Source organism: Sarcophilus harrisii, chromosome 4 (assembly GCF_902635505.1).
Source record: "Sarcophilus harrisii chromosome 4, mSarHar1.11, whole genome shotgun sequence".
NCBI lineage: Eukaryota > Metazoa > Chordata > Mammalia > Dasyuromorphia > Dasyuridae > Sarcophilus > Sarcophilus harrisii.
Window position 1 is genome coordinate 35,826,541 of NC_045429.1, and position 17,637 is coordinate 35,844,177.

Below are 17,637 nucleotides of genomic sequence, written 5' to 3' on the forward strand. Positions count from 1 at the left end.
TAGGAAGATCACTTTGACAATTGACTGGATAGTCTGGAGCCACTAGAGAGTTTAAGGAGGGAGGCTAATCAATGTTATTGTAATGTTCCAGCTGTGAGTGATAAGGACTTGCACCCATGCCGGTGGCAGAATCAGAGAGAAGGGAGCATATATGAGATGTGTCACAAAGTCAGAATCAACGAGCTTGTCATTAATCGGTTAAGATTGTATTTGGCTGAGGTGGGTCGGAACTGGATTGGAAGTTGGTATCCTTTACACTGCAGGGGTCCTCAAACTACGGCCCGCGGGCCAGATGCGGCAGCTGAGGACGCTTCTCCCCCTCCCCCAGGGCTACGAAGTGTCTTTATTTAAAGGCCCACGAACAAAGTTGTCGTTTTCACTGTAGCCGGGCCCTTATTTCCATTTCAGCAACGTTAGCTCCCGAGGGAAGGATTTCGCCAATCAGGGTTAGTTTTCCTTGCCAGGCCAGCAGGTCTTTATGGAGCCCCGGCACCGTGACGAGGTGACGGGGAGGCGGCTCCTAGAAAGTGTTCTGACGCTTTCTCAGTACGGCCCGAGAGGACGCAGTGAAAACAGAACCGCTCTCGGAAGTAGCTTCCCGTCGCTGCTAAAGGTCGCAAAGCCTTTTCTGGGCCAGTAAAGGCGCGTCTCTTTAAAACGCCAGCTCAGACCCCTCCCTTTTCCTTTTGCGTCCGAGACCCTTATTGCGGCTTAGAGCATCTGGCTACGTCTAATAAAAGTGAGTTTTTCTTTGACGAGAACCCTTTCGCTTACAGTTCCCAGACGGCCCCGCTCCGTGGCCGCACACAGGCATTTCCGCCGCTGGCAGAAGCCCCGACAGCGAGAGCCCCCAGCCGCCCCCCCCCCCCCGGAGCCCAGCGAGGCCCGGGTTTGCTGGCGGCTGGGGGTCTCGGTCTGTCGGGGTGCCCGGGGCTCCGCGGCGGGGCCGATTACTGTTTCCGGTGTCTGATTCCCTTCACGGAGGAGCTCTTGTTTTCCCAGGTGTCTGTCTGTCTGTTTTTGTTCAGCTACAAGGAGGGCTCGGGGAAGGCCCCGGGCCTTGGGGACGCGTGGGATACCCACCAGGGGCCGGGGCTCCCGGGGCTCAGCGCCGCGGATAAGGAGCGCGCGGACGAGGGCCGTGCAGAGAGCCCCGCGTCTCCCTCGGGCCAGCGCTGCTCACCCTCAAACCCGGCTTTTTAGGGCCCTGGTCACCTCCGGCTCGCGTCGGCGGGCCCGAGGGGCGGGGGCCGGAGGGAGGGGCCGCAAAGCCAAGTCAAACCCTCAGATCTGAGCAGCCAAAGCCCCTCGTCTAGCAACTCACTGACTCGTGCTTCCACGAGGCGGCGCCCTAGAGCAGAGCGCGCCGCCCCCGGCCCCGAAGGACTCTGACCTGTCAGTCACTCGCGGGCTCCCCTCCCCCCCGCCCCGGGGAAGCTCCGCACAGCGCGTTGCCAGTTGTGAAGCGAGCTGGCCCGAGGGGCGGGGCTCGTACAAACCCGGAGCCTCCGGCCCGGCTTCCCCAGTCCCGTAGATGGCAGCTCCCGACTTGGGAGACGCGGACTCCAGCTGTGCGCCCGGGCCTCGCCCGGCCCGGATACCCCGCGATGCTTCCGCGGCTCCCCCGCCCACTCCGCAGACGCCCCCAGAAGGTTCGGTTTGCGGCCTGGGAACCCCTCGGGATGGGTGCTGTCTCACGCCCGCCTTCCAACGGCCCGTATCTAAGAATCTGCTCAATGTGGGGGAGGGATTCCGGAAACCTCAAAGAGCCTTTCTTCCCTCCCCCCCCCCGCCCCGATTTGTGGTTCACAGAGTTCTACAAGGAAGCATCATTTACCTCCAAGGGCAAGAATCACAAGGTTAGCCGTGGACCGTGTGTCCTGCTGCTCGCAGGTCATGGGGCTACTGATTTATCATAGGGTGAACCAGCTTGGGTGGGGGGGGGTTGCTATCATAATTTTTTCTCCAATACTGGGAGGGATTTACGTCTAAGCTGCTCTTCCCCCACTCCCCTGCTGACCCAGAGTGCGCATCTGCAACGTAGCTGGATGCGGTTTGGGGACAGGGCTTCACTAGAGACATCAAGTGCTCCGAAAATCAACTAAATCTGCAACGTGGCCTCAGTGCCGTGTTCTAAGCCACAGGAAATCTTTCAAAGAAAATCATACTTAAAACCAAAGTTACAAAGTACAATCTATTTAAACTTTAATTTGTGCATTTGTGATAATTAATGACTGCAAAACACTCAAGTTTTTTTTTTAGAATGACATTGTTAAAAAGGCACGTCTCATTTTAATGAATGCATAGTGTACCATTCTAAAATATCCTAATTTCCTTACAAAGTGCTCTGAGCAGCCACTTACAGATACAGAATAGCAAAATATATTTACAATCTAGAGTTTAAAATTTTAAATCTGACTAAAAATAAACTTTAAAAAACTACAGAGAAAATTAGTGCTTTCTTCAGCTTAATTGTGTGAACATACCCTGCCCTCTAATTTTTTTTAGTGATTTACTTCAATTAAAAAAAAAATTCTGTACAATGTGTAGTTACAAAAGGCTACTTCAGTGTTTAATGCTAAAAGCCTTTTCAGACATGGCTCTCCGGGTGTATCTTGAGAACCAGAAAGAGTAAGCAGACTGTACCTCAAAAGTATTTCATGTCTCACGTCACAGAACAGTTCCAATGAAATCCTGAGCCCTGAGCTAAGCTCTTCCTCTGATCCCTGCCAAAGACAGGCAGCACCACAGACATGGTAAGATAACTCCACAAAGTGGGCTGCTCTCTCTAGTGAGGAAGCATTTGGAATTCTGAGGAATAAACCCAACATGCCAGGCCTCTTTTCCCCCAGGATCTTGTTGGCCCTCCTCCTTGTATGGCATCAGGAGCTCTGAATCATCATCATCATCATCTTTTTGTTGGAGTTAAAGGGCAATCAAGGAGACTGTCAGTATTCTTGGGGCTTACACTGTTCTGAAGAGGACAAATCACGAATGACAGCGGAGAGCTGTAAGGTTCTTGAAACACCTTAAGATATCTTGAGCTCAGTTCTCTGTAACTCAGTGTGCTTTCATTTTTCCCTACAAGATTTAAACATGAATCGTTTCAGAGGGAAGCTTGTTTATTGCAATTACATGGTTAATTCAGTCCAGGTAAGCTGACGGCTTGCTCTTGGTGAGGTATGATGATCCTTTGTGGCTGAGCCAAGATCATGAGTTATCTATATGTATATAGAGCTAGAGCTATCTAGATTCTATCTCCTAACTGAGGGGAAAAACATTAGAGTCACCAACAAGGAAAAAGGCTCTAGGCAAGGAGAAACACTAGTTGGCAAAATGACTTTCCTGTAGCAACACAAAGATAACCCAAAACAGGCCCTTCTCAAGTGTTATGAAAATATTTGGTCAAATTACTTTTTGAGACTTTTGAGGTACAGTTTTTTAGTGTTATAATAGGTTTATAAAATATACATACACTGTTTTATCAAAAATATTTATACATTCTGTTACAACATATTGCTTTTTTACCCTCAGTAACTGCCAATATAAAATCTGGATTCAGTGGCCTAAAATGTATACAAATGTACTTCACGTAAATGCTGGAGTCGGAGGCGTCTGCGTGGCCACTGTGCCGAAGTAACAAAGTGGTACAATTAAATAACAAGCCTAGAACATCAAATAGATTACAACTCACACATATACATGTTCACGGCATGTATATACTGACAATCCCCATGGTGTAAAAATGATACGTTTACCTTAATACAGCAGATACACAAAGAACTAGGATGCTAAATGAAGGGTGGGTCGTTTATAAAAAGGCCATCTTGTTCATTGATTTGGAAAGTCACGACTGAAAATCCAGGAGCATCTAGGCTTTGGGAATGCGTACAGAAAATACAGTATCTCAATTCATACTGACCAGAAGCATTCCTTTCTTTACTTTCTTAAAATGCTGATGTTCTGTTTGTTTTAGCAATGCTTAACAAACAAATAATTGTTTGGCAAGTAGCTTTGAGAACTTGTCCATATTATTATGGAAGCACTTACATGGTTGGTAAAGATAAGGCATTAAAAACATTTCCTCCTAATAAATATAGAAAATTTACAAAAGAAGGCATCAATTCATTCCGTTATTTTCAAACTCGACACCAAAATGTGTACAAGTTGCAAACGACACTTTTGGATAATATTACAGTAATTCCTTTAAAAAATAACAGCATTTGCCTTATTCTGATAGAATCTTGTTAAGGTTGAGTATCATTTGCATCCCAAGCTTTTATTCTTAAAACACAGTGGAATGAAGTAAACTGGTTATCTTTTATCTTTTCTAGATCCCAAGCTGGTCTTCCTTCCACTTAAGGCAAGCATAGGACAAAAGTATCCACTGTAGAAGAGGAAGGAAAAAAAGACAACATTGATCCAAGTGTGTCCACCTGTGAAGGATGTTTATATGGCCTGTATTCAGCTTAAACCCCATAAAACTGTTTCCAGTGCACAGATTAAAAATGGAAATACATTGCAAAAGGCCACTCTTCAAGAAAGATATTAGACTAGTACTTTAAAAACAAATCTTCGTGTGATTTCCAAAATCAGAAGCTACCGGTGGCACAGAGAGCAAGTGGAAGGGTTGCTATTCGGCTAAAGAAGTCTGTCTTCTTGCGAGTCACTCTGCTAGTTTCACAGTGTCTTGGAACTCAACACCAATCTGCAATGTAGTCAAAATCTCGAAACATTTCTTGCTCCTCTTCTGAAAGTATCCTTGGTTCCCGAGGTGGGGTCAGAATAGGTGCTTCTGAGGTAAATTCATCATCAAAATTACTTACATCCTCTCGTCCTCTGATGGTAGGAACAAAGGGTGGCTTTACTTTCTTGGCCAGCAAAGCATTCCAATCAATTAGCTGTTTCACAGAACAAAGAACAACAGACAGATTGAGTTTTCCTGCTGTGATCTGTTAAATGGGATTAACAGTTCCCTTAATTTCCTACTTACCCGGAAAAATGGGTGCTTTTTTACATCCTCTGCATCTTTCTCACCAGCTCCCAGGCGCCGCTCTGGATTTCTTCTCAGTAGCTAATATCACAAACACAAGGTTGTAAAATTAAAACTAGTCACCTTCATTGCTAAGATTCTCAGAGGCTGCCTTTCATTCTCTCCTTCCTTCTAAAACCTTTTTAGAATCCCATCCTTCATTCTCAAGGGCCTAGTTTGACAGCCAACAATCGTTACTAAATAACCTTTCTTTAGACAATGCTAAATTCAAGCCACGTACGTGGCTAAGTATACGTGTAGATAACCTGGAAAGGGGAACACCAGACTATTTTTCTATCACATATATAGGGGTTGATAGCATTATTGCTGTATCTCTATTGAATCAGAGACATGTAAATGTATTTTCACTTCATTTAACTAAGAAAACCATGTCATATTTGTTAAGGTACATTTGTGACTGCTTGAACTAGGGGCTGTCAAGATCCCTTCCACCTCTCAAATTATGTGATATAGTTTCCCTATATCTATATCTATCTATATATCTATCTATATCTATATATCTATATATCTATATCTATAATCTATATATCTATATATATATATATCTCTATATATATATATATAGATCTATATCTATCTATCTATCTATATATATAGATAAATATAGATAGATAGATAGATATATTGCTTAGTTTAATCTACACAAAAGTCCCAGACTGGTCATTTTTTATCCACTATTAGAGTTCTGCTAATCCCAAGAAGTAGTGTAATATGTATATGCTAATGATTTACCTATCTGTATAGGGGGTAAGGATAGTATAAATAAATTAAATGCTACAATCGTTTTCTTCAGAAAAAAAATAGTTTTAAGAGACTTGCTGAATACTGTTTGACTCTTACCCTTCTCATTATGGAAATGGCTTCTGTAGACAAGAATCGTGGATACCTTACTTCATCATTTACAATACTGTCAAAAACCTCTTCTTCATCATCACCAGGAAAGGGAGACTGAAAAAAAAAAAAAAAAAAAAAACACCACCAAAATTAACTAAACAACTTTTGTTAAGCTAAAATGACTTGACTTGTAAGTACTACAAGTTCTGCCATTACCTGGAGCATAACTTCCTTGCAGCCACACCTAAGAGAAACACAACCAGGAAGTAAGAATAAAGGGTTCCATGCAGCCAAAAGAAATGACCGAGATCCACTAATATTTTCACATTCAAAAATTCACATTTAGTAAGCTTGGTAATCTTGTTTTTAAGTTTATGCAGATTCAAAATAGCAAATTAGAGGAAAGCTAAGCTATTCACACAACAGGTTAGAGATGACAGACAAAACTAGGAAAAGCAAGCCTGAAAACCTGAGACAGTAGTTGCTGAAGGTTTACTAAATAAGGGAGAAGCACAAGAATAGATACAACTTCAAAAAGGTTAGCTTTGTTCAGTATATTCTTTTTAAGATTGCAAGAAGAGGCACAGTGGTATGGTGGGCAGAGAAACAGTACTGAAATCAGGTCCACCTGGATTCAAATCCTGCCTCGGACACTTACTAGTCATTGGGTTTAATTTCTCAGCCTTCTGGAAATTCTAAGGCTCTAAGTTGGAAGAGCAGATGCAATTTCTATTGGTGGAGGGAGTTTCCTCATAAGGCATTCCCTTTGCCAATGATTTTTCAATAAATGCTATGAAATAATAAAACAGGATAATTTAATTTTCTCTTTAGATATTTTTCCTGCTAGAGGTCTTAATGACAAACAAAATGGAAAAAAAAAAATCAGTTCATAAACAATTAAGAGCTAGGTGTAAAACTCAATTACTTAGGAGGCATTTGCTTCTGATAGTAACTTTCTGGTTTGGCCACTACTACCAGATCCTGTTTAGTCCTTGGAGTCATTCTGGAAAAGTTGTCATTTGTCCTTCATTTTCAAAGAGGATCAATGACATCACGGGATGACTTATGCGTGAAGTGGATTTAAGTGAAGCAGAGCTGTAGGGAAATCATCAGCATCACTCCTTCAGTCATCAGAGTCCAGGGGCAAGACTAAGGTCAGTATAAGTGGTGATGGCTTAGGATGCAGTGGATGACCTTGGTATCTATGATGTCTGACCAAACTCCAAAGCTGCCTGTCCATTCTACCAGGAGAAGTCTTCCCATGCTTGGGGCAAACACCCTCCTAATTCAGTAGCAGATCTGTTGATTACCCTCAGACTGGTTTAGCTGGCGGCCCGAGATGACTTTACTGGCATATGGCTGCTGTGCATGCTTCTGCTTCTTGGAGCCCCATGTAAGAGCCGAGTGTCAAGTAGACCCCAAAGCTGAAGGATCAGCCCTCCCACAGAGGAACTGGTCCTCCTTGAATACACCATATACCCTTTCTAGAACAGTAAGGGAACAATAGAGTCAAATGGCCACAGCTTCTCCTGCAATAAGGGCTCAGAAGACATCATTTTGGTGGATGACTTCTGGGTAAGTGAATGAAAACTGAGCAAACATGTAATAAAAAAAAATTATTGGTAGTGACTCTAACTGGCTTAAAATATAAACTTTCTAAAATTTTGCAGGGAGTAACTGAAAGTGGAAGTGTAATGAGAAATATGACTCATAATACAACCAGGAACAGTGGAAAAAACAACATTCAAGTTTATAAAAAGCTTGTTGAGTGAGACCCATATAAGTGAAATCATCCTGAGAGGAGCTCAGAAAGAGAACAAGCATTTCTTAAGTGCCTATTAGCTGGGCCAGGCAGGACATTTTGTTTATACTAATGTTACCTGGTTTGATTCTTACAGCAACCTTATGAGATAGGTACTAGTATTCTCATTTTGCAGAAGGGGACAACAACAGAAAAAAGGAAAAGATCTTTTCACCACTACAACAATTAAACATGCACTTTTACATAATGCTTTCTAATATGCTGTTTGAAGGAAATAAATATGGAGAAAATATATGGGACTGGATAAAATATACATAAAGAATTTTTGTGTGGGAGATGACAATTTTGAAAACTCGGACAGACCGATTCTCAAGAATATCTAAAAGAACAATGAGTACCCCATGTAGGAAAACAAAGAAAACAAAACACAACTACCAAAAACCAAAACAAATAAAAAACCAGGCCAGGTGATAAAATAGGAGGAAGTATAGCTGAACTTTCTCTATTTTCCTCCCAAGCAGATTTAGAAAAACACCAGAATGAATCTTATCTGGAAATCCAAGGGGGAAAAAAATCAGTTATTGTTAAGGTCTGTGAACACTGGAGATGGGATTTAGTTAGGAACAGCAAAGCAAAGCATTCTAGCACAGCAAGAGGATGTACACAAGTGCAACAAGAGACCATAGACCCTACAGAAGGTTCTGATTAACAAGATGCAGAGACATGCCGCTGGAAGTGGGTCACAGAAACACAATAAACTAAAGGGGAACCTTGCATGGGGGGTAGTGGGGTGGTGATGCAGGAAAGGGATGGTTGCAGGCCTAGCCTGCACTGTGTACATTCCAAAGTAAGCTGCAGTTTTGTGTTTCTGACCTCATGAGACCTCAGGGTCTCCATTCTAGCTTCATTCTTACTGAAGCCTACAGTAGAATAACAAGGAAAGGATTCCAAGATCAAAAGGGACCTGCTCTTCTGTGCCTCTGTACTAGCAGAGATGGTTCCCATTTCTCTGATTGATAGGGACTGAATCCAGCTACAGCCCACTGGAATGCTAACCACAGCAAACTCAGAGGTGTGTTGCTCAGATCCAAAGACAGGTCAAGAACTTGTAAAACTGAGATCAAGGGAAAAGAAATCTGAGTTTGCCATGGATCAGATCATTTGGGGATCTAAAAGCCTGCAGAACACCAGCCTGAGCTGTCCCTGAGAACTTGGAATAACATAATTCTCAGTACCACAAGAAAGCAATATCTAGCACAGACAATCTCTCAAGAAGTGTGGCCTTAACAAAAATCTAATATTAGGAAGTAGGCGAGAAAAATGGAAAACAACAAAAAAGAATACCACCATAAAAAAAAGTTAAAGATGACAGAGACACTTCAAGATAAAAAACCCATAAGGATTACAAATAATGTATAAGGAAAGCCTCAACGGAAAACATGGCATGAGCACAAGTTGAACTGGAATTACTCAAAGAGATAGAGAGTTTAAAAGAAAAAAAGGATTTAAAATATTTTTACAAATAAGAATGCTAAAGGGAAAAAAAAATGAAAAAAGAACTGAGAACTACAAAAGAATTAAAAAAGGAACTATTAGCTTGGTATAATAAGTGCAACATCTAATCCAAGAAATAACTCCTTGAAAACTAGAATAGATTAAATAAAAACTACTCTATGAAATGATAAAAAAATATTAAAACAAACTCAAAAGACTGTACAGACAGAAGAAAAAAATAAGGTATCTCATAGGAAAAACACTGACCTGCAATACAGGTCAAGGAGAGAAAAATTAAGATCCATTAGATTACCTGGGCACTGTGACCAAAAAAAAAGAAAAAAAAAAAAAAGAAATCAAATATCCTATTTCAAGAAATCTTAAAAGAGAACTATCTAGATCTCTTAGAACTAGAGGGCAAAGTAGAAATAGAAAGAAACCATCAGCTAATTTCCTGAAAGAAACTCCAAAATGAAAACTTCTAGGAACATTGTAGGGCAAATCCAGAACTTTTAAGTCTGAGAAACAATAATGCAACCAGCTAGAAAGAAAGAATTCATGTAATAAGGAGCTGCAGTCAAGATTAAACAAACTTTAGCATCCATCACTATAATGAAGAACTTAGAATATACTAGTCCACAAGGCAAAGAACATAGGCTTTCAACCAACAATAATTTTTGTTAGCCAACAGAATATAAGTCTTTGGGGCAAAAGAACTGACCTTTAATGAAAAAGACTCTTTCTTAAGCATTCCTGAGAACAAGATCAGAGTTGCACAGAAATTTTAAAGTATAAATAGGAGTCATAAGAAACAAAAAACAAGCATAAATGCTTAATGATAACATTTAAAGATAAACTTTTACATTTTAACATGGGAAGAAAAGATGTATCGGTTTCCCCCCTCTATCCTATCAGCATCAGGATCATAGAATTTAATTAAACACAGATCATGGAAGTGGTTCTATTAGGTTTTGATGATCTAAAAAGAACTGAAAAGGTGGAAAACTGGGAGTAAAAAAGGAGAGGAAAGATGGGGAAAATTATCTCAACTAAATCAGGCTACTCAAATAAATTGTACACATTAAAAAAAAAAAAATCTAGGGGTGGGGAGTGGATGACACCTGAACCTCATTCTCATCAGAACTGGTCAAAAGAGGGAAGAGTGAATAGGGATTAGTCCTATGCAAAACAAACTAAGGATTTACATAAATACTTATTCTTGTGGTTTCAAAGAATTGGAAAGGGATTGTCCATTAATTGGGCAAAGTTAAACAAGTTTTATGGCATATAAAGGTGATGGAATGGAAGATTTTAAGAACTGAAAGGGACAGTTACAGAGAAAGCTAAGAATATTTATTTTATCTGACAAACCAGAATAAGAACTTACACAGTGACAACAAAGACAAACAACCCTGAAAGACTAAGGAATTCTGATAAGTGCAATGTGATTCCAGGGCTCATGTTTGTAAAAGAATCTTACCTACCAGGTCCTGGTAAACAGGTGATGAACTCAGACTAAGACAGACACACACACACACACACACCTACTGGCAACAGGTTTTCTTTCCTTTTCAAGGAGGGTGGGTAAGAAATAAAGCAGTTTTTGTTGACTGATAGAAAAAATTATTTTAAAAAATCATGCTATAGCATAATATATATATAAATTAATAAACTTTTTTACACATCTACTTTCTTACTTCTATAAAACAATCTACTGATATATCCAGGGCATTTTTGACGAAGGTTTAAGAACAGAGGCTTTTTTACAAACCATCTTTTAAAGTAGATGATATCTTTACGGTTACAAAATTGACTGAAAAGTGTTAAGAGATACAAGAACTCATAGTACTTATTAAAAAAAAAAAAAAATCCATGCAGTTGGAAGAGTAAAATACATCCATAAAGTCTGATTCTGGACTCAGGTCTTCCTGACCTCCAAAGAGTCACACAATCCTGTCAGTTCAACTGTGTTCAATCCACAACTCTTTCATCCAATTTTACTGGGCCCTCACTGCTGGAGAGAAATCCCTTATTTTTTCCCTGATCAATTTTCAATGATGACATCCTCAGCAGAAGCTATTCTAAAAGACTTCCTGGACTCTGTCCTTTCTGGAGCTGAGGATCTAAGCTGCCATCGGGGTTTCCTTAAGGGCAGCAGCGATCATGTCACCTCTACTCCCCATTTACTCCAAATCAAATACAGAGAGTCTTTCTAACCTCAAAGCCTTCCCTTCAAAGATCTGGCCACTACCTCCTTCTCCAGCCTTATGCTTTCCTCCATGAGCTCCGCAGTCTAACTATACCTGCCTCCTCCTCCTCATACCCAATGCTCTATCTCCAGATTCTCTGCCTTAGTCCTTGCTTTTCTTTTTCTCTTTATCTCTCTGGTTCCTGGGCTTCCTTCAGTGCTTAGCTCAAACACCATCTGCAGGGGCTCTTTCCACATTCTCTTGCTGCTTTTCAGATGGCTACTCAGTCTTCATCTAGTTATTTACACATCTCTCATCAACATGTGAGACCTCTGGGAGCAGGGACCATTAATGCCTTACATATAGTGACTACTCATTAAATGCTTCTTGATTGACTCCTTAATTAAGAAAACATTCTCCATTCCCTTGTTTTTGTTTCTGTCTCAATGAAAAAGCTATATCTATTCTAAGATAATCTTTCCTAAATCATATATATATATGATTTGATTTTTGGTTTCAAATTCTCTCCTTCTCATCTAGGAAAGCTAGATAGCACAGTGAAAGTTTTGAGCCTGGAGTGAGGAAGACTTAAAGAAACTCCCGGGCAAGTCACATATCCTCTATTCACCTCAGGTTCCTTAGCTGTAAAATAGAGACAACATTAGGACCTGCCTTCCAAGCATGTTGTGAGGCTCAAATGAGATAATAATTACAAAGTGATTGGCATACAATAGGCACCTGTTACGTCTTATTAAACAAGCCTATTACAAAAATGTAGCTGAACAAAACAAAATTTCCCTAATACTCATGGACTATATCCATCAGCTCTTTATTTGAAGATGGATAGCACATTCATCATGAGATCCCTGGAGTTAGAGGTTTGTATTGATCACAGACATGGAAAAGATTTTCAGTTTTTATCTCTTCAGTTATTTTCACAATTGTCTTATAGTAGTATTTATTTTAATTATTAAATTATATAAATTATTATTAAACTTTTCCTAATTCTTCTCATTGTACTCTGTATTAACTAATACAAATCTTTCCAAGTTTTTTCTAAAAATCATCCCCTTTATCATTTCTTAGAAAACAATAGTATCCCAATACATACAAAGTTATTCAGCCATTTCTCAAATGATGGGCAGCCTCTCAGTTTCCAATCACCAAGAAAAGAACTCTATAATGAATTCTATATATGTGAGTCATTTTCTTTTTCCTTTAATGTCTTTGAGGTTATACATTTAGTAGTACTGCTGATCACACACAGCATAGCACTTTGAGTACCAGTTCTAAATTGATTTCCAGACTGGTTGGACAATTAGTCCAATTAGGAGGAATGAGTCCAATTCCTAGTTCCATCAAGAGAGTACATTAAAATACCTATTTTCTCAAAAACCCTCCAGCATGTTACTTTCCCTTTTGGTGAAAACTTCCAATCTAATTATTTCTCTAATTATTAGAATTTAGAACATTTCTTATGGCTACTGATAGCTTGAATTTCTCCCTCTGAAAACTGACTATTTTTATCTTTTGATCAAAGGAGAATAGGTCTTATTCTTAAAAATTTCAATCAGTTCCCTATACATGAAACCTTTATCAGAGAAATTTGTGCAAAGATTTTTTCCCCCTCAACTTTCTACTTCTAATTTTAACTGCATTGATTTTGTCTCTGCAAATTTTCTACAAATCTGACATAATCAAAATTGTCCATTTTGCCTCTTGCCAACCTTTCTATATATCATTTGGTCATGAACTACTCTTCTCCCATCCACAGATGTGAGGGGCAATTTCTTCATGCTCCTTAAATGTGTTTTTTTTCTCACCCTTTCACATCTAAATCATGTTTTCATATGGAAACATGTCTCTGTATATAGTGTGAGTGTTAAGTCTTTATCTACTTTCTGCTTTCCAGTTTTCATAATAGTTTTTAGTGAATGGTAAGTTCTTGCTTTAATAGTTGGAATCTTTAAGTCTTTCAAACACTAGCCTACTGCGCTCATGTGCTTCTGTATACTATGTACCTTATCTGTTCTAATGATCAACTTCTCTATTTCTTACATAGTACCAAATGACTTTGTATAGTCTGGTCAAGCTGGGCCTTTTTCCCCTCCCACTTTTTCCCCCATTAATTTCCTTGATATAGTTGATTTTTTGTTCCTCTTCCAAATATACTTTTGTTCCCATGCCTTCCTGTCTTCTATGAAAACTTACCTGCCTCCAATATTATTATCATCATTATTCCCCTCCTATCTTTCTTTTTTTCTCATTCTTCCCAGCTCTGCCTATGTAGTTTGCTCCTCTGTAAAATGAAGGACTTGGAACATTACTTGTTCTTCATTGTTATCTTCAGACTCTCTCTACTCTCTAATCACCCAGTAACCTTTCTACCTTTGAGGTCATTTTATTCAGTCTTCACTTATTCCAGATTATGGTGGTTAGTATATAGAAACCGAATAGGACATTTTATTTTCTCTTTTCTTTGACATTTTATTTTCCTCCCTCAATTACATGTAAATATGTATTTTTTAATTTTTAAATTTCGAATTCCAAAACTATTCTTCTTCTCCCTTTCCTCCTCCCTCCCTGAGATGGTAAACAATTTGATCCAAGTTATACATATGCAATCTTGTAAAAATAGTATGCTTTGATCTGTATTCAGACACCATCTATTCCTACTTTTTCAATGAACTCCAGTTCTTGGCTCACAGTCTCCCTTGCTACTCCAACTTCTAACCTCTATGTTGTGTTTCTTCAAATAATTTCACCTCTTAGGTTCTTCAATTCTGCTACTATGACCTCTGCCACACCACTTCAGGGATAGTGAGGAGGATCTTGTTTCCACCCACAAGTACTCTACTTCCATGAAATTTCTTTCTACAATTATGATGCCTATTATATATTTCTGTATCTCTACTATATCTCTACCTCATTCTTCCTAAAACTTTTTTGTCTTCAATGTGACTTCCATCCCTTTATTCCAGTCATTTGCAAGGCTAATGTCCCTGCTGTGGCTACACATTTTTTCCTTCTCAATATTAACCACTCAGCATGGGACACTTTATCTCCCAATTATCTCTCTTATCCTCTCAAGTTTTTTTTTGCCTCTTTGTGCTATTGCTGGTCATGTCTTGTTACCTCAAAATCTCAGCAACCATGTTTTCTGCTTCAACTCACATGCTGTTGAAGAGAAACATAAGTCATGCAATTGTGCATCTGATATATGTTACATATTCATGTTTTCTGTTTTTTAATCTCCAGTGGGTTCTTATTGCAACAAGGCAATCCTTTCAACCCCTGCCTAAATGATTCTCTCTCCCACGTACCATCAAGTCTATCCAATTTTCCTCCTAACTTTAGGGCTAGTGCTCTATCCACTGCACCATCTAGCTCCTCCCCATCATTTCTATATCAAACCACCTTTCCTGTTCTTAAGCTTCCACAGCAACCTTTCTCTCTCCTCAGCTGAGATCTGTGGCTTTGATTAGAAAAAGTCCTTTGGCATGTTTTCTTGCTTTTTAATACAATTACCCTTCATTCCATCCTGTTTTCCCCAACAGACATACTGTCCCCAGTATCATCTAGCTTCTTAACTTTCAGCCTCTCCTCATCTATTAGTTCTTTCCTTCTTACCCACAAACATGCCTGATTCTCTTCTATCCTAAAAAGTTCATTAGCTTTTAAGATTCTCATTATCCTCCTTACCCTTCCCTTTTTTATCCAAACTCCTACATGTCATTTATACTTAAATCTGGGAAATTGTTCTTTCCACAGTTAATAACAGTCTGAATTGCCCAATCTAATGGTCTCTTCTCAAACTGGATCTTCCTTGACTTCTCTTCATTTACCACAGTGCCTAAAATATTGTAGGAACTCAGTATGTGCTTGCGAACTGACTTAAATGAGACGAGCTGGGAGGTGAGAGTCTCACTTGTCCTTGCCATTGTGCCCAGTGACTAGGCTTGCCCTTCTTTGCTCACTTTCTACTCACTTCTCAGTTCCTTTAAATCTGGCTTCTAGACTGACCCCTTGAATCAAATTTCTCTCTAAGGTTATCAACAATCTCAATGCTGAGCTCAATAGCTTTTTGTCTGGCCTCATTTTATTTGGTTTTGCCAAAGTTGCTGACACTGTTATTATTCATTCCTCAGGCAAAACTCCTTTCTTGGCTACCATGAAACTTGAACTTTTGCATGCCCTTTCTCTCTCTAGCACATCCTCTCTTTCCTCCTCTCCCTATCTCTCTGCTTCTATGTAGCTCTATGCTTGGTCTCATTGGCTCATCCTTGTGTTCACTACATGGAACCTTTATCTTGGTGAGCTCAATAGCTCTTATGAGTTCAGTCAGCTTCCCTCCTCACACCATTCCCAAATTTCTCTCTCTAAACCTCAACTTTCTCCAGTATTCTAGTCCTGTATCATTGCCTGTTGGTTACCTCTACATGAATGTCACACAGGAAGTGGTTTTCTAAGTCAGTCTTCTTTCTATGTGCAGTTTTTGTGTACAAATTAAGGATACCATTTCTATTTGAGTTTGATACTACTGCTTTGAACCTCGTCTCCTATGTAGTTGATCAGTAACTATATATTGCTATATATTGATGACAGCTTGTATAAATGTCTAAAACATTAAGTGATTTTCTTCCTAAGTTCTTCAAGTCAAAAGAAAACTAGATATGGGGTCACTCCTCCAAATTTTATAGATGGTTACCAGCCAGTTGATCTATTTTCTCCAAAAAATTTACTTCAAATTTTAAGAACTATAATGTATGAAAGACAGAAAAGAACTACTTTGTGAATTGATTTTCTACTTTAACAGTACAGCTAATCTTGATTTTGATGAAGGCTTTTCAATGACTAATGCTGTCTGTACTCTACTCTATTCTCAGCATCCTCTGTAAACATTATGGTAGGCACCAGAAACTTAGAAGTAGTTGTAGTGGCTACAAGTAGGCATGGAAGCAAAGTTCTAATTTTTCTTAAAGCACTAAGCTTTCTGGTTGCACTCTTTTATTTTTCCCCCTACCCACCACTACTCACCTCTCCAACCAGCATTTCATATATAAGTACTCCAAGCCCCCACCAGTCCACGGCTCTCGTATAAGACGTTTCAGTCAAGACTTCTGGAGCTAGAAATTCTGGAGTGCCACAAAATGTGCTCGTTCTGTCTCCGAAGCCCATTCCTAAAAAACAGAAATATCAAATCACTTCTTAGATACCTCATATGTTCTCCCCTCTCCCTCAATCCCCTCCGCCTAGAGCTAACAAAAACTAGTTGATATCTAACTAAATAAAAAATACACAGGGAGAAGCAAATCTCATATATCATGCTAACACTTTTCCCAGAATAATTCTGCCCCCTCACCCCTGGTCCCATCTCATCATTTTCTGATGAGTAGATAAAAGTACTCAAAATGGTGATTAAGTAAATACATAACTGTCAACTCAACCCAAAATAAATAAAATAAATTCTATCCAAAATAATTTTAGTATTTTCACTATATTGATATTATAATGGACTATTACTTTTTTCTTCCTTCTTTTGAGGAAGATGATACAATGTATAATGTGTCTAGAAAACAAGATGGAAAAAATCCAAAAGAAGTTAATAAAAATAAAAATCCAAAATCTAGGTAGTGATTTTTCTGGATAATCAAGTGTTGACCACAGTTATATCTGCAAATTTGTCATCCAATTTAATCCAATTTATTTAGTCCAATTTATTTTCAATGTGCCTATTCCTATAACTTACATATGTAATTATCAAATCTACATTATACAAATTGGTGTTATTAAGTCAGCAACAAATATTTATCACAGAATAGACACTTCCAAAAAGCTGAAAACCTTTTATATTACTTTTAAAAAACAAATAAAACTTCATGAGTTCTTTAAGTAGTTGAATAGGGCATAGGAGAATATGTATATTTCACAAATAAACTCTCCACACATTTGATGGTTCAAGTAACCTGCCAAAAATCAGAAAGGGAGGCATTTAATAGAGTAGGAAAAAGAAATTAGGGCTCCTCCCTTTTGTTATGATGTCCTGTTCATATGCATATCACTTTCTAGGCATAATAAAGCATTCTTTTGTCTAATTTTCATAAACAGCAAAATCTGTACCTACATTTTTAGATACTTTTTTGGGGGGTAAGGAGAGAGGGAAGAAAGAGGGTAGAGAGAATATGAACCTATAATTTCATCAGGTTAATGTGCTCTCAGTTAGGAAGTATCTTCTATCAGTGCAGACCAGCACCTCACTCAGCAACTTATAATTCTTAGAAAGGCTACTTAGGGACTTCTTGAGG

General features: G+C 39.2%; 2 protein-coding genes across 4 annotated transcripts in view; one reads left to right on the forward strand and one right to left on the reverse strand.

The window, feature by feature from the left end:
- Positions 1-573: 573 nt before the first annotated feature.
- LOC116423789 (atherin-like) lies at positions 574-4,395 on the forward strand. 2 transcript variants are annotated; one of them, XR_004234311.1, is made up of 2 exons: positions 574-739; positions 4,335-4,395. XR_004234311.1 is itself a non-coding variant. In XM_031969381.1 (2 exons), the coding sequence occupies exons 1-2, from the start codon at positions 1,535-1,537 to the stop codon at positions 4,391-4,393; spliced, it is 384 nt and encodes a 127-aa protein (XP_031825241.1). In that variant the 5' UTR covers positions 1,421-1,534; the 3' UTR covers positions 4,394-4,395. The 2 variants fall into 2 exon arrangements, 1 of the variants encoding a protein (XP_031825241.1); XM_031969381.1 differs by lacking the exon at positions 574-739 and adding an exon at positions 1,421-1,859.
- The window catches only part of PKN2 (protein kinase N2), a 167,775-nt gene continuing 152,318 nt past the window's right edge, over positions 2,181-17,637 (reverse strand). For both annotated transcript variants that reach the window (XM_031969379.1, XM_031969380.1), the window contains exons 19-22: positions 16,370-16,512; positions 5,894-6,001; positions 4,994-5,074; positions 2,181-4,901 (exon numbers count right to left, since the gene is read on the reverse strand). In XM_031969379.1, coding sequence (XP_031825239.1) covers positions 4,698-4,901; positions 4,994-5,074; positions 5,894-6,001; positions 16,370-16,512 — 536 coding nt within the window. In that variant the 3' untranslated portion in view covers positions 2,181-4,697. The remainder of the gene's footprint in view (positions 4,902-4,993; positions 5,075-5,893; positions 6,002-16,369; positions 16,513-17,637) is intronic.